Source organism: Siphateles boraxobius, unplaced genomic scaffold, assembly GCF_051911475.1.
Source record: "Siphateles boraxobius isolate OS27281-9 unplaced genomic scaffold, OSU_SipBor_1 26, whole genome shotgun sequence".
NCBI classification, from domain to species: domain Eukaryota; kingdom Metazoa; phylum Chordata; class Actinopteri; order Cypriniformes; family Leuciscidae; genus Siphateles; species Siphateles boraxobius.
This window is the reverse complement of record NW_027508876.1, coordinates 14,214,021-14,240,774: the sequence shown is the minus strand read 5'-3', so window position 1 is coordinate 14,240,774 and position 26,754 is coordinate 14,214,021. Positions and strand designations below refer to the sequence as shown.

Here is a 26,754-nt window from a genome sequence, read left to right as displayed (position 1 = left end):
TGTTAAAAGTGAAATATTAGGGCTACATACGGGTGAATTATTTGGGCTGTACAGCTGTTCAAATAAAACTTTTTTTTTACAGTTGTTTAATGGTGTTATATGTTGTAAAATTAGATAAAAATTAGGAAAAGTTAGTAAGGATACATCTTTTGGCTATTCTATTGAAACAAATTAGCCCCATTCACTTTCATTATACTATAAATGCCTCACTGTAACCCAGATTTTTACTGTTTTTAAAAAAAACGAGAAGTTGCTGATTGAGTTTAATTTGAACTGAAACTGGTATATTTCTTTAAAGGGAAAGTTCACCCAAAAATGAAAATGTTGTCATTTACTCAGCCTCAAGTTGTTCCAAACCTGTATGAGTTGAACACAAAAGAAGATATCATCACAGCAAAGAATGCAAGCGAAGTGCTACACAGGGTGTAAACTCACGGTGCTCTTTGGTTGCTTGGGGAATTATGCTCAAAAACAGAAAATATTCCGTACACTCGACTTTGTGTAGAAAAAAGTATAAAAAGCCTTTATTAATTCATGGCTTTTAACATTAAAATTGGTGACAGATACACCTACGCGTTGCGGCTATGTGCCTTCGTCAGGGTGTGTGTAACAAACAGAGCCACAGGTACATTTTAAGTAGCAATTAATTAATCAAATAGCAAACACCTGGTCACACTATGCAAGGCAACCTGAAGGGAGAAAAGTTCTAAGAATGGAAATCACACACATTAGTATCTCACACATTATGAAGTTAAATCTCAATAAAAAAAAATACATATACATACACACACACACACAAACACACACACACACACACACACACACACACACACACACACACACACACACACACACACACACACACACACACACACACACACACACACACACACGTACATATGTACATAAATACACACACACATATATATATATATATATATATATATATATATATATACATATATACATACATACATATACATACATACACATAAAAAAAAAAAAAAAAAAAAGAATTATGCAGATTTTCATCAATATCTTGAATACGATATACAGATCAAAATAAACATATTAATATTATATATTCAATGAAATAAGGTATTTTTAGAACAAGTAACAATGATCAAAGTACACTAATCAGTTGATGTATATATCAAATAATACATAATACATTTTAATACATTGCACAAAAAAAATTATCACAAAAATTGTACAAAATCTAATTCTCAATTTAAGCCTGGAAATGTAGTAGCTTTCAGTGTATAGATCCAGAACGACTCTCTTTGTAATAGCCTGTTTACCCTATCTCCTCCTCTTATGGACTTGGGACATGTTCAATGCCAATTATCTTCAGTGTACTTGGGCTACCATGATTTGTATCTCTATAATGTATGGCCATATGGTATAGAGGATTGCAGACTCAAATAGCATTTTTATGTTCTGATAATCTTATCTTTAATTTTCTAGTAGTCATCCCTATGTAAAAGGAAAAGAAGATATTTTAAAGAATGTCGGTAACCAGACAGTTGACAATTATAGCCATTGACTTTCATAGTATTTCCCCCCCCCATACCATAGAAGTCAATGGCTATCGTCATCTGTCTGGTTACCAACATTCTTAAAAATATCTTCTTTTGTGTTCAGCAGTGATGATAAAATTTTACATTTTCGGGTGAACCAATCCCTTTAAAAAAAGTCAAGAGGAGATTTTCTTCCTTAATTTCTTAAAAAAGTTTAAGGATAATAAAGATGAAAAATAGGGAGCACACCTAAGGCTGAATTTATCTTTAAAACAAGTTTGAATGCAGCATGTTAAGCAGTTCGAGCTGAATTAACTGTATAAAATTGCAGGGAAGAAAACGAAATGCTTGCTGCAAGCACTATAATAAAGGTTTTCCCATCAGCCAAGAGCTTTCGTCAGCATGTGTGCAAGTTCCAGGAATGCCACTACATAGTTGGGTCAAATATGCTCCAACATTAGACCACGAGTGACCTGATTTAGAGAAGCTGTTGTTTTCATCGATTCATCCAAAACAGTGTCAAACACTGCTTCAAATCAAGTAAACAACAAAACTGCAGGCTTAATTACACAATGCACTCATTTCCTAAGAAGGGTTGTATATACAAAGATGTTGTTCATATCACTCTGCATTAACGTTCCTGCAACCTGCATTTCTCCGAGGCCTGCTGTTAAGGCGGTTTTAAAATTTGAAAAGGATTTTTACTCAAGAAAATCGTTTGTTATCATGCAATTTCATTTAATTTTCAACTCAAGTGTTATCTAGTGCCAGATCCACACAGTAAAAAAAGACAGTTCTGGCCAGGAAATATTGAACCAGGAAACAATAACGGCAGAGGCCAGGGGTGCAATAATGTCCGCAAGTTCAAAACAACAAAACAAAACTAGATCCCTGCCATTATAATCATGAAACTGTTTACAGAGATGTTCAATTGACAGACACTGTGTGTATATCCTAATTCTGTTTGTTTCTCCATCTGTCTAAAATGATTTTATTTATAAATATCATACATGTGAAATGACTGCTATGATTTTTACTTATTACACTTCTAACCGCATCAAAAGCAGCTTGTGATTACATAAGACAGTGAATTACTTTGGATGATAAAATATATTCTTAATGCTCATAAACAAAGACTGTGATGCGCTGTGTTTGTTTGTTGGCAGGTTATAGTAACACAATCAGTTACGTCATTACTCGTCAGAGGAAAACGTGGGCTCCCAGCCGAGCACAGCTCAAAAAACAGCACCATTTTGGTGGAAAATGGATGAGTGTGTGTGTGTGTGTGTGTGTGTGTGTGTGTGTGTGTGTGTGTGTGTGAGTGTGTGAGAGAACCCATCTGGAAAACCACGGTTGTACGCCTGAAAAACTGTTTGGGTGGTTAATGTGTGTGTGTGTGTGTGTGTGTGTGTGTGTGTGTGTGTGTGTGTGTGTGTGTGTGTGTGTGTGTGTGTGTGTGTGTGTGTGTGTGTGTGTGTGTGTGTGTGTGTGTGTGTGTGTGTGTGTGTGTGTGTGTGTGTGTGTGTGTGTTTAATACAGTGGTCTCACAGACCCCCTGGGAAAACACATAAGTCTACGTGAAAGGGAAGAATTCACAGGCTCTCCATAGAAGCGAGTTTGTGATTGAGCCGACTGGGTTCCTTATTAATCAGTCAGATAGATTAAACGGCCTGGCATCACCTACACTGAGGAACACAGACGGAGAGAAAAACACTTACTGTTGGTTGTTGTTTCAGGAAAAGCAGCCCTTTGTCCATTCCAGCCTTTGTTGTCCATCTGTAGCCAATGTTAAGATAATAGAGGAGCGGAAAGATATTGGAAAGAGAGAGAGAGAGAGAGAGAGAGAGAGAGAGAGAGGGCCGGTTTAGCAAACCCCTTTTCATGCATGTCAGACAAGTCGCTTTCCCTTGTTTCCATTAGAAAGGGAGAATCCCTACCAAATTGAGACATCACGGCATAAGTGTCACTAACTTGCAAAGACTAAGTAGATGGAAGATTTAAAGATTAGGGTTGTGCGCACTGAAACAAGAAGCAACGTGATGATACAGACGTATACATCCTCTCTCACTGATGTAAAACACTTAATTAAAAGCTGATGTGCTACAAAAGGATTTAATTTTTTTTTTTTTACTGACACAAAAAGAGAGAGTCTGAACATTTTAGCAAAAAGTTTTTGTTTTCACCCCAGGTTGTTCATCTTCAACAACCAGTTCAAAAATAAAAAAATAATTTCTATCATTATTGTCATCCCAATAAATACTTTTACGAAAGGTAAAATTAATAATTAAATAATTAAAAATAAGTATTTAATTTAACAATTCATTTTTATTTATTAAGTGTATTATATATTTATTAACTAATTTATTTAATTAATTTGGGACAAACTAACAGATATGTTACTAAAATGTAAAAAAAAGAAAAAAAGAAAAAAAGATTATACATTATATCATTTATTTACTTTTAAAAAGTTTTTTTGTTTTATTATTTGATTTTAGTGTGAAATGTCTTTCCAAATTATGAACACTAATTAAGATAATTAATATCATGTTTTTGAGATAAATACTGCTTTTATTTTGAAAGTATGTGAAAAATAGCCTAATAGTAGGTAGCTGTAAAAGTTTCAAAGTATCTTCCCAAGCACTGATTGAAAGAGACCTTTTCCGGTGTGTTCTGTAATGGTGTAGAAGCCTTGTAGCCCAGTTGAAGAAGCATGGCCTCCGCTGCATTACGCTTGGCCACTTTCTTATTGGGTCCAGTTCCTGTGGTGACCTCGGTACCTACTTTCACCTGCCAACAAACAGAGGTAGATATTTAGTGCTGTCTGGATGTCCACCACTCTAAAATCGTAACTAAGTCATTCAAAATTAGTAGTGCTGATGACTAAATGGCAGTTGGATTAGACTACATTAAATTGAGCTTTTTGTTCTTCATACAGATACAGAATCAGGATTAATAATATTTAAAAAAAAACAATAATACATCAAATGTGGTCTGAAAAGTTGAAAAAAGGCAATATTGCCTATATTAATAATGAAAAAAAGAGACGAGCAAATTATAAGCAGACCAGAATCTGATGGAAAACAACCAACAACCAATCGGAATAGTACTATATTCTCTAATTGTTATAAAAGATAAATCCATTTTGTTGTCAATCTGTCTCTAAACCCAGACAACCATCTTTTCATATTTATAAGGAGCAAAGCAGCAGGAGGGGAGAGATGGTGTGGCCCTGAAAACCTGAAAACAGACACGTATTGATGCCCACAGACCAGAGGGGGAACAATGAGGAAATTTTAGAAGCGACTGGGCAACACAAAAGAAACACACACAAGCAGAGTCTAATGCGACAGTGAAAGGAGCATGGAGAATCAGTTAGAGGCTGTGTTACCACAAGCTCAGAGATGCACGGAGTGCTCTAAAGCGAGGGATTATCGGACAGGAGACAGGGAAGAGAAACTTCTCCAACTTGGATGTTGCTTGATACTTGTTTACGTGTGGTAGAGCTGGATGAGACTGACAAATCATTCAGAATGACACCCAACATGATGATGTTGTTTCATTAACTATAATGTTCATTTTACCACTTCAGCTTCTGAAATACTGCTGCTTCCCTCCCTGCGGGAATGTAAGTTGTTTCTGTACTCAGCTCTACTTCACTCTATTTCCCTCCACCACACTCATCTATGTAATTTATTCTGCACTACTTTACTCCATTATTTGCTAATTTACTCAGCTCTGCAATATCATTTCTGCTCTACTTCAATCTATCCTATCTAGTCTAATACAGAGTAGACTGGAGCAGAGTTATGTACTCTGTTATAGTATTCCATTTAATTGTAAGCCTATTTTACCCTACCTGCTCCACCCTAACTACTATACCCTTCAACTGTACACTATTTTATACAATGCCACTCTATATTACCTACACCACTCCAATCCATCCTATCCTTTCTAGTTATCATTTCCATTCAACAACGTACTACTTTACGTTATACTATTCTATTTAACTCTGATCTGCTCCCACCTACCTATGTATTCTAATCTACCACATGCTGTTAAACTCTACCCTACTCTGTAAAACTCTACCCTAATCTATACAACTCAACCCTATTTTATACAACTCAACCCAAATTTACTCCATACAACTTACAATGCTCTATACAAATCTACTCTATCCTATCTAGTCTACACTACCCCATTTAACAACTCTTCCCTAGTCTATTCAACTCTACTCTAAACAACTCATACACTACTCTATACAAATGTACTCTATCTGATCTACTCTACTCCAATCCATCGTATCTTGTTTACACAACTCCTTTCAACACAACTCTACCCAACCCCATAAAACCCTACTCTACTCCATACAACTCTACCCTACTCCATAAAGCTGCTTTTTTCTTGATCACAGCAGCAGAGGAAGTGTTTACATGAGCTTTATTTAATGTAATGGCGTAAAAAATATTTGTCTGTTTCTTTCACATTAAGCTACTGAATGGCTTTGGAAGATTTGAAATATTTAGTGCACAAAAACTTTCATGGTTTTATAATGTGTTTTTAAATCACAGTATCGGAATTCTGACAGGACAGAATCTGGCAAAAGTTGCAGTATCGAAGCTGATACTGAATATCGGTACATCCCTACTTTACACAAATCTACTCTATCCTATCTAATCTACCGTTTCAGGTCCACACCATCCTGTCCTATTTACTCAATACTTCTAAATCCAATGTTTTAACTCTATAATACTCCACACTACTATACTATGTTACCCTATTTTATCCTATTCTACTCCATACAACTGTATACAAATCTTGTCTTTTCACACTAATCGATATTACTCTACTTGAATCCAACGTATACTGTTATATTCAACTCTAATCATATGCACTCTAACTTATACTTGTCTACCAATCCAATCTATTCTGCTCTAATCTACTGTGCTCCATATACTATACTACAAAATATGCTTAATGAACAAGTGCAGATATCTCAGTGCAAATTAGCTAAGCTGTACAAGTTCTGATTTGTCATCTTGAGCCCAGGGTTAAGATTCTTTCATGATTTAAGAGTCCAAAAGCAGATCCAAGTTGGAGGCATTTCAAAACATATGTGGAAATCTGAGGTGATTTTGAGCCAGTTCTGTAAGTATTTGTGCATCTTTGTTCACAGGGACTAAACACTGATGTTATGGCTACAGGGGGATTCATTTTTACTGTATGAGGTAAAGTTAATTTTTTTTCACTGGGCAGCCAGCAGTACAGTTATTGTTGTTTTAATGGCCTGTAATAAACCGGCGGCTAAGTGCATGTGCGATGCAGTGAGCAATCAGAAAAAGATTAAATACAAGCCAAAAGTCAATTATCATGCCTGCCTGAGATTTGCATATACCATCATGCAAGAGGACAAAGGCATTAATGCACATATTTGTTGAGCTGGGCAAAGCTTTGGCTTGTTTCAAACCTGTATTCATTTCTTTCTTCTGTTGAACACAGAAGAAGATATTTTGAAGAATGTCTGTAACCAAACAGTTGAGGCACCCCTCTTGACTGCATAGTATTTTTTTTTCCTACTATGGAAGTCAATGGGGTAAATCAACTGTCTGGTTACCAACATTCTTCAAAATATCTTCCTATCTAGAATATAGAATTTTCATTTTGAAGTGAACTATTCCTTTAAGCTTTGAAATGTGCTTGGACCTATAGTACACAAGGGCTAGTTATTGCCATCACCTAAATGATCTAAATTAAGACTAATTATCCAGTAACGGCCGCAGTGAGATAATATTTCTGTGTGTGTGTGTGTGTGTGTGTGTGTGTGTGTGTGTGTGTGTGTGTGTGTGTGTGTGTGTGTGTGTGTGTGTGTGTGTGTGTGTGTGTGTGTGTGTGTGTGTGTGTGTAAAAAGAGTCTCTGCCTGACTTTGACAGAGCTGAAGGTCAGTGGTAATCAGAGCCAGAGGAGGTGACAGTCTTTCTGATTAAGACAGATTGCACAGTGGGAGGTTATCAGTGTTTGTGCAGGACTCCTCTGTCCTTCACCCCCAAACCCCCCCCCCCTCGGCCAAATTTTTCTTTTACTTTATACCTCCTGAATCCCTCTCTTATTAAATGTACCTGCATGATGAATTCTCTGCGGCGGGGCATTCCTCTCTCTGAAAGCAGCATATATTCGGGCTCCTTCTCCTTTTTGGCCTGTTGAATCTGAGCCAGTCTGCTAATAGGGTTCATGCCCTGTCCGTATTCTGGTCCTGTCTGAGAGAGAAATTGAGAATGAAAAAGAAAATGAGAATGAGAGACACAGATAAAGCAGCAAAGGAACAGATGGATGGCTGGTTAATGTTCACGTCAGTAACCCTGTCAGGGGAATGACAAAAGAGTGAATGAGCGCGTGTGAATGAGTGACTGACTGAGTGAGCGAGCGAATGAGTGAGGCAATAAACATCTGTATGATGTAAAAGGCTCCAAAAATTTCTAGAATTTTAAAAGAGAACAGCCTGAATGAACTAAAAGAATTGTTCAACCAAAAAGGATTATTCTGTCATGATTTACTCTCCCTCATGTTGTTTCAAAACGGGTTTTCTATGCAACACAAAAGCGAATTTCTGAACAACTTCCATTTCCATTTTATGAAAATAAATTTGAATTAGGGCTGTCAAACTCCAAAATGACAACGATTTTCAATGAATATGATGTTAATTTCACTCTGTTTGTTACAAAAACTATCAAATGGTTTCAGAAGTTTCAGAATATAGCATTATCATGTGGACCATTTTTATGACTTTTTATTGATTCTTTTTGGGTTGACTCAATGCTAATTTATTGTCATTATATACAAGCAAAACCAACTTTATATTCATCAAATAATTCAGAAAAAAAACAACTGTTTTTAACTAAACACATTAGAAATGTCTCTTGAGCATCAAATCAGCATGTTAGAATGATTTCTGAAGGATCATGTGACATTGTAGACTGGAGTAATGGCTGCTGAAAATCCAACTAATAAATAAAACAGTTATTTTAAATTGTAATAATATTTCACAAAATACATTTTTTATGTATTTTTTAACACAAATCTCCATAAAAACAATTTAATATTGATAACAGAGTTTGTGCTTTATTCATTGATGGGTTTGTTGCTACAGTAGGTGTTTAATTTACAAAAGTACGAAGCCTTTAATTTGGCAGTTCCTTTTGATGCCGCTAGCAGTGCAGAAATTACACACCTCAACTTTACACCGTCCAAAACACATCTCATAATAAATGCATACGAGTCGAGTGAATACAAAGTCAATGTAATATTCCAGTTACATCGACCACTCAGGAATTAGTTCTGCTCCTAAATCTACCCACCTTTAATATGGTCTTGGGCCGCTTCTTGTAATGCACTTTTGGTTTCTCTACCACAGGAAGGACTGGCAGTGTCTTCAGTTCCTGTAATATGGAGAGGGCTGCTCTCTTTTTGGAGAGTTTCTTACTATTCCCCTCACCCTCGGCCGAGAACTCCCCCACCGTCACACGTGTGAGGAAACTCTTCATGTGTGGGGGTCCACTCTCCTTCAGCATCTGAGGACCACGTAAAGAAAACGTTACACAAGAGAACACACATGCATGCAGAAGTGGGAACAGCAGTTATTCCAGTCATGTTCTTTTTCTCTCTGCCCCTTAGGCCATGTCTCCTGCACGCTCTCTTCTTTCTTTTCCTCTTTCTCAGCAAATGGGAATACTGCTAATTAGACTCACTACATTCGAGCTGTCCGCTTTAACACCCGTATCAATAACTCATATGGGGAGAGAGACCAATGGAACTTAAGAGACTCCACCTGGTTCTTAAACACGCACACGCACACACAAACACAAAGTATGAATATATGAATATGAATATACATGAATATGCATATGGAAGAATACAAATCAGAAGCACACACATTAATGCAGAGTTAATTACATTTTTGGCTTGTGAACAAGAATCTAGCTGATTTCCTATTTTTGGGAGACAAAAATGTTATATCTTATTTAAAATACATATTTTATTATTGTATCTTTAATACATAACATGTTTTGTTTTATATATATGTGTATGTGTGTGTGTGTGTGTGTGTGTGTGTGTGTGTGTGTGTGTGTGTGTGTGTGTGTGTGTGTGTGTGTGTGTGTGTTTAGATTAAATTAAATTAAATTTCAATATTAGAAGAAAAACTAAAATGTTCCAATTTTGTGCCGACTGTTCAAACTCTGTTCTGAAACTACTATTCATTTCTCACGAATTGATGTCGTGAGAAACCAAAATTTAATGTAATGCACATGAAATCGTATTTACTTCCTGTGACATCATCAAGATGGTCAACAGAACAGGTGAGCTGCTCTGAGCTCTTTAAGAGCAACACTGGGGGGATTGAGTTTCACACAGCTGAGGGTGGGCCTCTATGTGCTCAGTCAGAACTGAAAGTTATCCGTCTCCAGAGACTCCCTCCTCACATCCTCTCTTTACACACATGACCATTCTGGCATTCATACAAACATGTGACACTGCAGCGAAACAGGCTCAGCTGAGAGCCTATTCAAATACAGTGGCAAACTGCAATAAGCTTCATGACTTACATAAATGAAGCTTGGATGCCACATGCCATTTCAAACCACGCACAATGCCTTAAAGGGATAGTTCATCAAAAAATGTGTTCATCCATGAAAATTGTCATTATTAATGACTTTCAATGTTGTAAACTGTTAATTTTTTCCATGCAAAACAAAAGGAGAAATTTTATGAATGTTCCTCAGCTAAAAAATGGGTGAAATATGTACCACAAAGTAGGTCCATTTCACTCATAAACTAGTCTTCTGAAGCCATATGATGATATGAACAGACAGAACTTTTACTGGAAATTCAATATAAATCAAAAATTAGAGCCAAAATAAATAAATAATAAATGAAAAGAAATAAAAGAAATAAATATAAACAAAAATAAAATACACAAATATAAAATAAACAAATTATTTTTCTTTAATTATATATATATATATATATATATATATATATATATATATATATATATATATATATATATATACACATATATATATACACACGTTTATTTTATATTTGTGTTTTTTTTTTTTACATTTTGAAGAGTAATGTTTTTAATCGCGATTGTGACAGCACTAATATATACATAAGGAGTTTTTAATATTTTTATATTGTAATAATTTCACAGTTAATATCCAAATTAATGTAGAAACAACTTAGACAGTACATTTTAAATATTTGTTGTAATGAGATCTTTTAATGAATGAAGGCCAGTATCACCAATCCTAATAATGAAATAGATTTTTTTTACACTATTGATAGACATTCAACATCACATTACAGTATAATTGAAAGCTATCAATTTCAACATTTATTAAGCTTTTTTCTAAGTGAAACTTTTCGTTTAAGTAACCTTTTTTTTATTAAACTTTTCATTTAAGTGAACTTAAAACAATCGGCACATAGACCCATTATAATACATTTCCTATTTACCTGTGGCCTTCCTACCTTTCTAACAGGTAGGAAATATACAGAAATTTAATAAAGTTATCAAATACTTAAATTCTAAATTAAACTAAAGTAGCAGTATGCGCACATCAAGAAAACTTTAGGAAGGTGCGCGATCAAATTATGCACTTCAGAGTAAACAAAAATCGGCACACTGCCACTGCTGCTTCCAATGGATTAATTTATTGAACAACGTTTCGATCCGAAGGTTGGAGACCTGACGAAGACATTCGGGTTGAAACGTTGTTCAATAAATTAATCCTTTGGAAGCAGCAGTAGCAGTGTGCCGATTTTTGTTTATTCTGAAAAACCTTTGTTTCCTTTCAGTCGCTCACGTTTGACGGAGCCTGTCATCTTCGAGTACTGTTAAAACGAGCCAATGCACATTGCCGTGCGAGATCTGCATCTCACACTCTGCCCCGCAGCGCGGTTATAAATACGGAAGTGGATGCATGCACTAGTTGTCTTTCGCTTCGGAGCCGATCGGTCTTCATGTCGATGTCTCTGAAGAGTGTTGTTATATTACAACGAACGAGTGTGTCGGGGCTTCTTCAGGAAGTCTCTCCTGGTGCTGGTTGTTCTACAGCGTGAGTGCAACGGTGGACGCGAGCCTTCTGAGCTCTCAACTGCTGTTTTAAAAGCATCACAATTCTGTGTTTGTGTTTGTTTGTCTGACGGCCGATTGGGGGCAAAGAAAGTGGGTGCTTGTCAATGTTTCCGCAATCATTCCCCTGTGTGCTCCGGCACTGGTGAGTTTTTTTCATTTCCTGAAAGAGCAACACAGGTGCGTTTGCGTCTTTTTCAAGATGTCATTCCACCCGTGCGATTCTGGATCCGGTCGTTCCCTGTCCTCCTCTGACGGGACGCGGAGGTTCTAGGTGATCTACCACAGTCAGTCGTAGACACCATCACTTCTGCGAGAGCACCCTCAATGAGGCCTGCTTAGGCCCTGAGGTGGAACCTGCTCGTTGAGTGGTGTTCTTCTCACCGAGAAAACCCCCAAAGGTGTTCGATCCGTGCCTCCACCCAGGCATCAGCGTGGAGCCAGCCGCAGGCAGACCGCCCAGCCTGTCTCAGATGCTGCCAAACCAGGTGGCAAGCGTAAGACTAAGTGTCCCTGAAACAGGCCACCCAGGGATGGGGGGACGAGCTCTTCAGATGGTTATCGTTCCGCCGCTGGCTCCAGCGGTATCCAAATTGTCAAAAAAGCAAATTCCTCCTTTCTTGGGTCATTACAAAGTCCTACCCTTCGGGCTGGCCGTGTCGCACCGCGTCTCTACGAAGGTCGCGGAGGAGGCCATTGCTCCCATGAGAGAGCATGGTATTCGTATCCTCAACTATCTCGATGACTGGCTGATACTAGCTCACTCTCGAGAGCAGTTGTGCGAACACAGGGACTTGTTGCTCCAACAAGTTGCACCAGTTTGGTCTTCGGGTCAACTGGGAAAAGAGCAAACTCGCCCCCTTGCTGAGGATCTCTTTTCTCGCTATGGAGCTGGACTCGGTTCACCAGACGGCACGCCTCACAGAGGAATGTGTCCAGTTGGTGCTGAACTGCCCGAAAACTATCAAGAGCAGAACAGTGTTCCCACTGAAAACTTTCAGAGGCTCCTGGGGCATATGGCAGACGCAGCTATAGTACGCCGCTCGGCTTGATCCATATGAGACCGCTTCAGCACTGGCTTCACAGCCGAGTTCCAAGGTGGGCGTGGCAGAGCGGCAAGCTCTGTGTGACAATCAACCCAGCCTGCCACCAAACCCTCAGCCCGTGGTCAGACCCTTCGTTTCTCCAGGCAGGAGAGCCCCTAGAACAGGTGTCCAGGCATGCTGTGGAGCGGCTGGGGGGCCATGAACAATGGGCATGCAGTAGTGGAGATCTAGACGGGCCCCCAACTACCTCGAGTTGGTTGCAGTACACCTTGCTTTGAGACGCCACAAAACTCTGCTGCTTGGCAAGCATGTACTGGTCAGTACGGATAACACTGCGAACGTTGCGTACATCAACCATCAAGGTGGTCTACACTCCTGTCACTTGTCGCAACTCGCCCGCCACCTCATCCTATGGAGTCAGAAGCATCTGAGGTCGCTTTGTGCCATTTATATTCCCGGCCTGCTCAATCGTGCCGCCGACAAGCTCTCACGACAGCCTGTGGCCCAGGGAGAGTGGCGACTTTACTTTCTCCATGTATGGTCCCTGGACGGGACGCGGAGGTTCTAGGTGATCTACCACAGTCAGACGTAGACACCATCACTTCTGCGAGAGCACCCTCAATGAGGCCTGCTTAGGCCCTGAGGTGGAACCTGCTCGTTGAGTGGTGTTCTTCTCACCGAGAAAACCCCCAAAGGTGTTCGATCCGTGCTTTCTTTCCTGCAAGATGGGTTGGAGCGAGGGCTGTCTCCCTCCACCCTCAAAGTGTATGTGTCCTCTATTGCCGCACATCACGATGCAGTGGATGGGAGATCCGTGGGAAAGCACAACCTGATCGTCAGGTTCCTGAGGGGAGCGAGGAGACTGAATCCGCCTCGCGCCCCCTCTATACCCTCTTGGGATTTATCTCTGGTGCTGACCGCACTGCAGAGACCTCCCTTTGAGCCACTGCAGGCAGCTGAGTTAAAAGTCATGTCTTTAAAAACAGTTCTCCTGCTTGCTTTGGCCTCCATCAAGAGGGTAGGGGACCTGCACACATTTTCGGTCGATGAATCGTGCCTGGAATTCGGGCCGGCTAACTCTCACGTTATTCTGAGAGCCCCGCCTGGATATATGCCCAAGGTTCCTATCACTCCCTTTCCGGACCAAGTGGTAAATCTGCAAGCGCTGCCCCAGGAGGAAGCAGACCCAGCCCTGCTTTTCTATGTCCCGTCCGCTCCTTTCGGTTATATGTAGACAGAACGCAAAGCCTCAGGACCTTAGACCAGCTCTTCGTCTGTTTCGGAGGCCAGCAGAAGGGAAAGGCTGTCTCAAAGCAGAGGTTGGCCCACTGGATAGTGGGTGCCATTATCTTGGCGTATGAATCCCAAGATGCACCTTGGACTGTAAGCGTGATCGCAATCAATCGACACGTCGCCTACGTCTCCGTTCCCTCCTTAAGGGATCGAGGGTTACATATGCAACCGAGACATTCTTTAATTAACATTAATGACAGACATCACAGTAACTGATTTATTAGGCTACAGTTATTTTAAGTGTGTTCTGCCACTACTGCACATGACGAGGATCTGACGCGCATCTCATTTTCTCACAACTCTAAGTTCCTTTATTATGTTATGTAACTCCTTTAAGACTGCTCTAGTGAGAATACACAACAAAACGGGCATTTTGGCATAATTGTGTGTGTTATGTAATGTTACATATTCATAGTACAATGGTAAAAAATGGAGAAACTATAAGTGAATGAAGAAAACTATAAATATGGGCTGTGTTGATGGTACTTTTATGGTGCTTTTTGATCTCTACCGCCCCAGTTCCCATTCACTGTCATCTTTACTGCTCCACAGAGGAAAGAAAATCATCCGGGTTTCAAACAACATGAGGGTGAGTAAATGGTGAAAGAACTTTAATTTCTGGAAGAACTCTATCTTTAAAGCTCAAGACAGTTATTATGAATGATTGGAAGCATACACAAACATCATTAATCTTCATCTGTACGCTTCTAGTCCTCAACAATCTGGGCTTTCATCTGAAGATGGCCAGGAACTGAGAAACACAAGAGAGCACTGTGCATTTCCCGCACACTTGACAGAGCGGCATAACCCAATATTTACTAGGCCTTGATGTGGAATGCATTTGATCATCACACTTAGATGTTACATAAGTATTGAGAATTCCTCCGGGTGAGCATCACTCTATAACGAAATGACGAAATTCTGCTATACTTCCCTCTTGGAAATATCATCATATCGTTTTAAGCTCTCTTGCGGGGATGAGGTGTGGGGAGGGCTTAAAGCTGCAAGTTCGTCATTGAGGGAACTCCCACATGGTCTAGTCCATGGGTTGAGAGTGGAGATTTATCTAGGACGGCACTAAGTTACGTAGATCAAAACTATACTCGCAGTCTCTGACTATAAAACTAACTCAATCTGAAAATGAGAAAAAAGACCAAGACTCCAATGAGATGTGAACTTCTCTGAGATTCTCCTTGATGAGAAATTTCTGAAATAACTCAAATAACTTAAATGTAGATTACTGCTTGAGTCCCAAAATAAGGCATAACGCTATTTATGTAATTTCAATGTAATGGAACTACCTATTGTCTCAAAAAATGGAAGACTTGGAAACATGTATTATTTTTACAAATTCTGTTACAAATTACACAATCAAAAGCACAATCTCCGGGAGAATAAATAGGCAAGAATGTCACATTAAAGGGACAGTTCACGCAAAAATTAAATTTCTGTCATCATTTACTCACTCTCATATGTTTCCAAACCTTTTTTCTTCTGTGTGACACAAAAGAAGATATTTTTAAATATGTCTCAGTGCTTTTTTGTTTGTACAATGAAAACCAACAGGGACCCCACTGACTTCCATTATATGGACAAAAACAGTCGAAACATTCCTCAAAATATCTTGTTTCTACAGAGAGAAAGTCATGCAGGTTTGGAATGAGTGTGAGTAAATGACGACAATTTAGATTTTTGGATCTTATTTTGCACTTGTTTTATTAGATGGGTTAAACAAAAACTAGTTGTTAGTGAACACAAGCGGAGGTAACCAACTACAGCAACAAGAAGTCAAAACAGGCCTTGTAACTCTCAAGTTGACCTCCTGACACAGTTTCCAAAGCAGTTATGAAACACTAAGGTAGGTGGGCGGCAGTTCCATCCGGTGAATAAGCCTCATCGGGTGAACGAGGACTGTGAGGAGGTCTTGGCACTGGAGCCCGACTCTCTTCATGGCAGCAGACGATGTTGTGTTGTCAACAGATGATATGGCATCCTCAGGCAGCGATGGGGTTTCAGCAAATGTTTGAGTCTTGTGTCTGATGGTGGCCAGTTACTCTGTCTGCACTCCAGTCTCGCATGGCTGGCAATGGAGATCAAGTTGTAGGAAGGAATCGCTGTAACATGAGGTTGATCATTCTTCATCCCCTCCATGGATGCCAGGGGAGATATGGTATTAGTGAGACCGCCGTGTCCTCAGCCTTGTGGAAAAGGCAGGATACAAGGCCAGGGTGGGACAATGACAAGGACTGATATAATGAAGAAAAGCTCTTTTGTTTGGATTGTTGATGTGTGTTCCCTGAGGGAAAATACTTACGTACTCGATGGGTGGTTCTTGGCACGGGTTTCCACTCTTGTACCTCTGTAAGGCGTCATCCATGACAGAAACTGTGATTAATGCATTTGCCTTTTGATGTTGGCATCTGTTTGATATCACTTGACACCGACAAGAAGGTGAAGGTGTGTAGATTACTGAGTGGTCCTTAACTTCATAAGGGAACCGATGAGGCACTGTTCTGGTTGACCTAAGCCCATTCCAAACCTGTATGACTTTCTTTCTTCTGTTTCTGTTAGGACTGCACAATTACTCAAAATAAAAATAAAAATCACAATATGCCTTAGTGTGATTATCAAATCACAAGGGTTGTGATCTAATTAAATAAGTACTGTATATGCGCTGCACATTTCAGAGTGAAGCGTGGCACTGTGTTAATTTACACATGAGCAGCTCATGATCCAGTGTTTTCAGTGCCTCAGAGTGGCTCAGTTTGCAGTAAATACTCAACCAAAATGTAAATTGATGGTTTAACATTTGAAAATGAATAATTAAGACAACCATAAATAATAGTAATTTTACAGTTGTACTGGAAGGAAGGAAGGAAGGAAGGAAGGAAGGCAACATTTGTCCCCACTGAAATTCACTGTTTAGACAAAAATATCTTCTGTGATGTTCCTCAGAAAGAAAGTCACACAGTTTTAGAACAACATCAGGGTGAGAAAACGATGAACAAATTTTATTTTTGGGGTTATTTAAAAGCTTTCATGCAGATGTGTCTCACATCTTTGAACAACAAATGATTGTCTTCATGATGTCTTTCTCGCACAGTAACACTGTAATATTCTGTGTTTGTATTCTAATTGAATCAGGGCAAAAAGTATTTCCATTCCTACAAATAGCGAGGGAGAAAATTCCTGAAACGATCTAACAATCGGTTGAAACCAGTCCAGGCTCTCACAGATGATTTAGTAAAAACTTTAAAGAAAGAAAGAAAAAGAAAAAGCTCCAGTGTGTGCAAATGCAGTTAGATTGGGGTCCCCAGACGAAACAAAATGCATGCAAGTACAAGGGATTCTTGGAGAATGTACATCAGGAAGATTCTAGTTAACCAAAGCCAGGCAGATGATTGCAGATTATGAACTTGGAGACAGCCAGGGAAAATCATTTAAGAGAAACATGGATGCAGTATTATTGAGGCTATAGAGTTCCTCAGACTTCTTCCAGTGTTGAATATAGAGGTGTGTGTTGATTTGAAGTGTCATTGATGCAGCTCTTTAATGAAATGCTGATTTGAATGTTGTCCAAATCGACCTCCTTCCCACAATAAATGCTTTTAAGTATTAAAGCAATTACAATTACTGGATTTAACTGATGCTGACAGAGCTTGACCAAGAATAGCCGTTTAATATAATCACTTTTCCGCTTAACCTCTTTACTTGAAGCTAGTAATTTTCAATTTATCGATTGAGCGGATATCCAAGTATATTCTGATGGATGAATTTGATTAAATTGGAATGTAAACTTGAAGGGCGGGGCGGGGGGCTGTGATTACAGTCAAGAGTCCAAAACCCATTGAGACGACTTTCTAGACAGTATTTTAAGCCATTATATGAATTCTCCCAACACAAGCTTGCTCCAAAAGTTTCAAGGTACCTTCTTTTAGATGTCTAAGGCAGCATTGCATACATCATACAGTGAGCAATCCCAGAATGATGAGTTCAGTGGGGAAAAATGTAATTCAAGATGGTGGACGGAACCAGAGAAATATTCGTTTTTGAATTACAATGTAAAGAAACGATTTTCTATTTATTAAAATACTTTTAGCCAATATTTGTGTACATTGGAATTTGTATACTTGTAAGAATATAGCAGTTGGCTTCGAAACATGTTAACTAGAATCTACTAGAATTCATTGTGAATTGAGACTCCTGTGTGCTTAAAGGGTTAGTTCACTCAAAAATTAAATTTTTAAACCTTCATGTCGTTCCAAACCCATAAGACCTGCGTTCATCTACATAACACAAATGAAGCAAATCATTTTTTTATGAAAACTGGGAGCTTTCTGTGTAACATCATTGAGCAATACATTAAATTAACTTTGAGAAGGCTTTTGACAGCATCCACAGGGACAGTCTATGGCGTATACTCCATGGATATGGGATTCCACAACAGATCATTCTTCTTATCAAGTGTTTCCACACTAACTATACATGCAAACTAGGAAGAAGTTATCACAGTTTCGAAGTAATGTCAGCAATGCTCTTCAAAATGACAATTGTCAGGGTGATGCAACAGACAACCAAAGACTAACCAAGAGGCATCAGATGGTCTCTCTTCTCAACACTGGAAGATCTTGCCTTGGCGCTGCTTTCACATACTCAACCAGCACATACAGGAGAAAACATCTCGTCTTACGACCTATGCGCAGCAAGTAGGCTTGAAGATCAGCAAGAAGAAAACAGAGGTGATGACAATGAACACCCCGAACCCCTCACCAGTCCAAGTAGAACCACAACTTAACAGTATATTTACCTGGGCAGCACCATTCGACACGACGGAGCAGGCAGTGACATCAAGAACCGTCTCAGCAAAGCCAGAAACACCTTTAGTATGTTAAAAAATGTGTGGAGGTCCACACAATATAGCACCTACAATAAACTGAGACTCTACCAGAGCTGCGTCCTTTCCAACCTACTTTGCGGCTAGGAAAAGTAGGGAATTACAAAGAACAACCGTACTAAATTGTCAGCCTTCCATACGAAGAACTTCCGGAGAATTCTGCAAATCTTTTGGCCCAATACCATCTCTAACCAACAACTATTTGTGGCAACAACAAAAATACGGGATTGGAACGACATGAGGGTAAGTAATGAATGACAGAAATTTTTTTTTTGGGTGAACTAACCCTTTAATACCAGGAATGCTATACGTTTGAAGTTGCTGCATATGAAGAGTGTTTCAAATCAGGTAAAATTGCAATAAGGATGCTTTCTTAGAGGTCAGCCACCCATGTAGGAAGCTAACAATCATTTGGAATTATTTTCAGCTTAATTGGCTTTGATTCGAAAGAACTTCCAATAACATCTGACACTGACGTTATATTCAGCTGTCTGGCTGAGAAAAAGGGTAAGTGTAAAAAGCGTACAACTGTTTTAGAGTACAAAGACTGAATGGGCTGAATAGAGTCATTAGAGCTGGGAATAAACTTGCTATGAAATTTATTGTTGAAATTTTCTGATGAGTGAATTTCAATGTATGCTTAATTAAATTTGCTCAGTTTACCTCAAAACTAACTGGCAGGTTCCTCTTCAGGGCGATCTCATAGACCAGGCTGATCTCGGATTTACTTGCATCGCTGTTTTCCTCCGTTTCTTTCTTCTCCTCTGAACACTGAAAGGGTAAAACAGAAAACAGACCAACTACATGAATGCAGTTACATTTTATCCAGTATATCCACATTCATTTTAACATAAAAGCAGTTGCAGCCATTTGTAACTTGAATTTGCAAGGCTTACCTTATCATCCGCTTCCAGTTATTTTAGCAGAACAAAAACAGTTAATTATTTTGCTTGATATTGCTACCTGGTATTTGTTATCATAATTGTAAAAATGCATTTAAACATTTATTAGCGTAATTTATTATTATTTATAACTTTGATTTGTAATGCAAATAGTTTTACAGTTTACAGCACACCATTATTCTTCTAGTAATGTAACTATAGAGACTAATACATCTGAGACTAAATAAGTCTCACACATTCACAGAAAACAGCTTACTTCTGAGTTAGAAAGTTGGATAGGACTTTCTGGGTCACGGATAATAGTATATTACTTTAATTTGACAGAAAAACACATGTTATACCAACACAATTCCCCCTATTTTTGTAGTAACAGAGGTGTCTGAACTATTCTTATTCAACAATGTTGCGGATTTGCTAGCACAAATAAATTATGCATTTAGGTTTACCATTTTTCTGTTGGCTGGCTTTATTTAATCACAAATTTGTTTGAAAATCTTTTTACCTAATGTTTGATTATAAAGTAAGTACATAAATAATATGTGTGTAAAACTTAAATGAAAATGTATATGCATATTTGTATTGAAAGCATTTGGTGAACTCTGACCTGTGGATTCATGAATATGTGACCAATAGAAGATCGATAAGTCACAGTGTGAAATCTTGGCTGAATTAAAAGAACACAAACTTTAAAACTGAAAGTTTGCAGCGCTGCAGGAAAGTGGAGTCGATTGTACATTTTTGCATTTTGGACATGTAATTATTTGTTATATGTTGAATTTATGTTTTTTTTTAAAAAGACTCTGAGTCAAAAGACAAGTCTAGTGTGATCACATTTTGCATTAGTGAATAAAAAACAGCTTAAAGCAGCATTACAACATTTAACACTTATTATTATTACATTTTGAGAGAACTCACAAATCTCAATGCATTACATTGCCTTGAGTTGATTACCTTTTCTCAACAATCCCTTTATTACGGTACACAGATTTCTGTCACTGACCTCAATTCAGCCTCAAAACTACAGTACATTGCACCCTCTAACAGAATGAAGACCTGCCAGGAAGATCTTAAGAATAGGCTTTATGATCTCAGACCTGATGGTGAGTCTGCTTCAACGCATGACTGCAGTTTCTCATGTAACTCTGCTGAAAATAGATGCTTCTGGTTTTGTTAAGCAGTTGATATTCTGGAGAAAGTGGCTCGGTTTTGTGAGAAGAAAAAGCTTTCAAACTGATCCAAAAGCAGTTCCCCCTTAGTTCCGATTTATATCTTATCAACTATAAAAGGAGCTGCAATAGTGCGCTCACAAAAGTTCCAAAGAGTGACTTTTAATATGATCCCTGCAGCATATTATCTTGGTCACCTCCATTACAGTACTGACATTTCTTTTCAGAATGAAGAGTGTGTTCTCATGCAATACATGAACAGGAGTGTGTGATCTAAGAGCGCTCGATCAAGTTGTGCTTTTTCGTAGACATTTAATACTGTGTTCTCACTGTCGTCCTTATAGCGATCACACGGCATGATGTCATTGTTCGTTTCCTACAAACGCCTGTTAATGGTGTCTGGGATGAAGAGACATCAGGTGGTCTGGAGAGTGTGAGACTTTGTATTACAGACTGTGTACAGACAGGTTTGTTTGTGTGCCCTTCAACTGATCTGAAAGGTCACAAGCTAAATTTGATGTGTTATATCAATGAGCTGTGTGTTATAATGGTCCAACAGCACCAGAGAGAGCAACAGAGAGCTTTGCTAAAATATCAGTTTACAAACTCAGTCATGGTACTTTTTATAAGATTTGGAGTTACATATTTAACGTTCTGTATGTATCAAACACAAAGGTAGTAAAAGATTTGCATACTGCTCTTCATCAAACTGCAAACGCATCCAGAAATAGAAAAATATTGAGTATAAAAATGTACATGAATTCTACCAAACATTAAGGTTTTATTATCATTTGAATTATTTGCCATGATTCTTCTTGGCCTTTCGACATTCTCCAAGATCTTGGGAAGAACCCAGTAAAAAAAAAAAACGTTGTCACAATTTATGCATACTGTAGTGTCAGATTAATAAAAACGTATGCTTGTATGTAATAAATAAACAATAATAACAATTTTCTATCATTATTATTATCATTATATTATCAGCTAATAATGGATATTAAATTAGGACCAATATTACTCTGAGAACCTCTCACAGCTATAGGGTCCTAATAAAAGTTGGGCAATGAAGCTATATTACTACAAAAAGTTGAATATAGCGCTACAAACACTACAAGTAAAATAAATAAATAATATATTTAATATTATTAAATTATTTACATTAGCATTATAATTATTATTATCTGTTTATAATACATACTGTAATACATCAGGATCACAGATGCAGAAATATATATATATAAAAAAATTATTACTTTTTGAAAACAGCTTTTAAATGTCCCTATAAAAGTCAGTTGATGGAGCTATTTTATGACACAGACTAGCAAAAAAAAAAAAGCTAGAAAAAAAGTAGCCCCAAAACGAACCCTTAATGTGCGCAAATTATTCTGATATTTTATATTTAACACACAGATTTGTGTATTTTGGATACACAGATGTAAATGTTTCAAAAAAACATTTGAACCAATAAAGTTGAGCCTCATTTCTTTTTTTCTAAAATAACAAACCATTACTGTTTGATATAAATCAATGTCTTCCAAATATCATTTAGGCTCTTTTGCTAAATAGGGCAAATTGAAAATCAACATCTCTGATGGATTAATCATCCGCTTCTCTTTGAAAATCCTTCAAATCCACATTTCTGTCAGCATCTCTTCATCTGAGAGATTTCCTGCTTACAGTGTGTGGTCACTCTTTCCATGATAACCATTGGACGAAAACCTTCACTCAGACTTAAACGAAACTGAGGAGCTTCCCCGTGTCTGTTTACTAACTATTTAGAGCTGTGCTGACAGTACATACTGTGGTGTTGTTTATTCCCTCGACAACTCTGGCATGAGCTCATTTGCCAGTTAGCACATGGTAAACAATTGGCTTTGCGAGTTCATGAGCGTGTTGAGAGGAAGGAAAACATTGTGTACTAGACAATAAAAATCAGCGGAGCCACAAATAACACTGACTCAAATTGACTAACAATAGCATAAATGTTCCTTATTTAAGGGTACGTTTACACAGCAACAATGTACTAAAACGGAAAAGTTTTGCACGTATAGACAACAATGTTGTCAAAACGATCCGAATCTGCAAGAATGACTAAAAATGCTGTATTTCATGCCAGGCCAGCAGTTGGTGATGTCACCCACACACATCCAAAGCACATGTACAGAAAAAAATATTTTAATGTGATTTTAAAACCAATCAAGCGCAAGACGACTCGAGCGCTGTTTTCTGTGCTGCACACACATCTAAAGCGTGCACACGTAAAGCCGCCTCTCATACTGTATAGTGTGTGATACAGAACAGAGTTTTCTTCCACAAATAAATGCAAAGATATGTCAAAATATTCCCTTAAACGTAAACAGATGACAAAGAAAAGCCTAATATTCCTGCTGCCCTCTCTATGATAACATTAATCAAACAACAGAACACAAAGAGAAAATTCACTCACTGATCTGGACTCAACTTTTGTAACTATATTTGTAATGTATATTTTATTTATAAAGTGCAGCGTTATTTTACATTTGATTACAGTTTCTATACTTGTAATCTGTAAAAAAAAAACATTTGCAATAAGATTTTGAATAAATGTGAATGATATCTAAGTTTTTTATCTTATTGAAATCGAAATTAGGAATTGATAAGAATTGGAATCGATAAGCAGTTAAGTCAAACGATTCAAACTATACCCAACTCTACGCATGATGTCAATGTTTTCACAAATTTGCATTTTTGTAGTTTACAAGGAGACTGGTAAAATGGTTTCGTTTTCAAAAACATGAACAAAAAATATTACTGCATAGTTGAAGTATTTCAGTAAACAATTTTTTTTTATATGAATAATAATAATAATATCAGTTTACAATAAATAATTAGTCAGGACCACAGATGTAGAAATATAAAAAAATATTACTTATTGAGAAGCTGTATGATCTATATAAGAGTCTGTTGATAAAACTATATTACACTGATTCTCACTGACCAATAACTGTGTAAGTGTCCTTATTTATGAGCAGAAAAGATTAGAAACATGCGCGTACACACACAAATGTGCTCTTATTCTCATTCTAATGTCAATACATTTGGATTATTCTAAATGAGGGAGCATGTACACATTTACAGATTTAAAAAAGTAAAGATAGTAAAGATGTGCGCACAAATACGTGTGAATTGTGTGTGTGTTTGTTTGTGTGAGCATGATACTCATCCTCGAGGTTTGAGATCTGGTACAGGAATGAGGAGACATGCAGACGAACACAGTTTTGCCCTGAGGTGTGCACAGGTATAGTGTGTATCAATTTGTAAAGCAATACACTGAAAAGGTGTCTGACAAAGCCCTCATTATGGAGACAGAAGGGGGACAAGACCAAACAAGAGAGGCGCCACTACGGTTTAAATAACCTTGGTCGATGCCAGGCATTTGGGGCACAATGTAATATGATTTCCGGTGGGAGACATTTGTATTTTGAAGGATAGCCTGAAGCTAAACTAAAGTTCAGAGGAGATGTTGTGAACACTGACAGATGATGAGGAAACAGGACAGTCGTGTCATCTTAAATTTCATCAGCCTGAATATCACTTTTACCTAACAAGAGTTTATGATTATTCAAAGCACGATAGGCTTTCAAGTGCACAGACTAAAACACAGGAAACTGGAAACCACATAAAATGTCTGAGACCATTGGTTAAAATGCATCAAATTGTACACTTTTAAAAATACATTTTCAAATATAATAATAAATAATAATCACCTAGGCTACATTCACTATCTCACCAAGGCTGCATTTATTTAATTAAAAAACGTAGTAAAAACAATGTTACCACAATGAACATGTTATCAAATCAGTGATTTAAGTTTTCTTCCGTCACATGATATTTCAAGATTCTGGTAAATAGAACGTTCAAAAGAATTGCATTTATTTATTTTAACATTAAAAATGTTTTTACTGTCATTTTTGATTAATTGAATGCATTATTTCTAAATTAAAGCATTATTTTCTTTCAAAAAAAAAATATTTCCTTTCAAAACGTTTGAATTGTAGTGCATGTAAGAATTCTTTAAGATGCTATGTGAAATTAAAAAGAGGATTGATTGCAAGGCTGTGTCATGTGCGTTCTGTTTTGGTGGGTTACCTGAGTTGGTCTTTCTGGTATGGGTTCGTTCTTCAGGGCCTGAAGGGCTTTCATGGCCGCATTGTGTCGGGCAGCTTGGCGAGTCCGCCCCTCTCCGATAAACTCGTTGCTCCCCACTGTCAGCTGCACATAAAATACCTTAGGCACTGGGTAATGGTACCTAGGTTTGGGAGAGGGCCAAGAGACAGAGAAGGAAAGGTTGAGTGAAAGAGAAAAAGGCAGGTAAATGGGGAAAAAGCCCTTTGATTTATAAGAGGATTATCTTATCGAAACTTGGCAGTTTTATTATTGTGCGAGCTCTAGAATGGAAATGATAGCCAGTTGCTAAATGGGAGGAATGACAGGAAAAACACGACTTGTGACGGAAAGGAAGAAGCTTAATAAATATAAGGATTTCTTTTCCTGGCCATGCTATCAAGGTAAATATCTAAGGGTGCAGCACTATTAAAATTCCAGCCGATGAGATCAGCAGATAATATAATTCCTGTCATGGCGATTGATCAATAAATGGCTTATATAAAATCTATCATTAAAATTCCATATGATTTTGTCTGAATAAATTAAAGGCATGACGACATAACACTTTTAAAAATGATCCTACTTTGAATGTTTGTAATTCAATAAACAAATAAAATTAATATTATTCATAAACAGAATATTTCTTGGTTTTAAATTATTTAATATCCTAATCCTCGCACTTTATATGGCTAAACATACCAAACACGATTAGTTGAATTAGATAACAAACCTTAATAAGTTTAATAAATTGAGAATCATGATTTGCTTTGCTTAAAATAGAAATCACGATTCTCTCACGATTCTGAATAGACAACTAAACAAAAAAAGTGTAATTTACTGTTCTGACAAAATGTTAATTGCTACAGACTATTTTAAAAATATGTAGTTGAATTATTTTAAAGGTACAGTGTAACTTTTGGCGCTCTAGCAGTAAATAAACAAAACTGCATGTGGAAGAACATTGTAGCTGGATCTACTTCTCTCTGTTTATGTAAATAAGGTGTCACACAGGAACTGGGCTCCACTCAGTTTAAACTAGTCTGATCCACTCAGTCTAAACTATGGTGTAAATTTTGAGAAGAAAAAAAGTGACAGTTTGAATGAATGATTCAATGACTCACTCATCAAGACTATTAAAGGGTTAGTTCACCCAAAAATGAAAATTCTGTCAGTATTTACTCACCCTCATGTTGTTCCATGTAAGACCTTCGTTCATCTTCGGAACACGAATTAAGATATTTTTGATGAAATCTGAGAGCTGGATCACTCCTCCATAGGCTTCTTCAGGGATTGATACTTGTCAGCCCCGAAAAGTCATTAAAGACACCGTTAAAATAGTCCAAGTGACTACAGCGGCTCAATCTTAAGTTTATCAAGCGACAAGAATACTTTTTGTGCGCAAAAATAAACAAAAATAACGACTTTATTTCAACTATTCATTTCCTTCTCTGTTGGCCTCTAGTCAGTTAACTTAGTGTAATAGCCTAGAGCTACGTCACAGGTAGGCTCACTATTGGCCAACGCTGGTCATGTGTGTGATGCGTGCGACGTACAACAACAGAAGCTTACGCTATATCACTAGTTTAACTGACTAGAAGCCCAAAGGGAAGGAAATGAATAGTTGAAATAAAGTCGTTATTTTTTGGGGGGTTTTGCG

At 37.7% G+C, this 26,754-nt stretch overlaps 1 protein-coding gene across 2 annotated transcripts in view; it reads right to left on the bottom strand.

Moving 5' to 3' along the window:
- Positions 1-26,754, bottom strand: part of stau2 (staufen double-stranded RNA binding protein 2) — a 124,651-nt gene that overhangs the window by 55,092 nt on the left and 42,805 nt on the right. For both annotated transcript variants that reach the window (XM_077244419.1, XM_077244418.1), the window contains exons 6-11: positions 25,080-25,239; positions 19,547-19,654; positions 8,871-9,083; positions 7,635-7,772; positions 4,176-4,307; positions 3,239-3,296 (exon numbers count right to left, since the gene is read on the bottom strand). In XM_077244419.1, the coding sequence (XP_077100534.1) occupies positions 3,239-3,296; positions 4,176-4,307; positions 7,635-7,772; positions 8,871-9,083; positions 19,547-19,654; positions 25,080-25,239 (809 nt within the window). The remainder of the gene's footprint in view (positions 1-3,238; positions 3,297-4,175; positions 4,308-7,634; positions 7,773-8,870; positions 9,084-19,546; positions 19,655-25,079; positions 25,240-26,754) is intronic.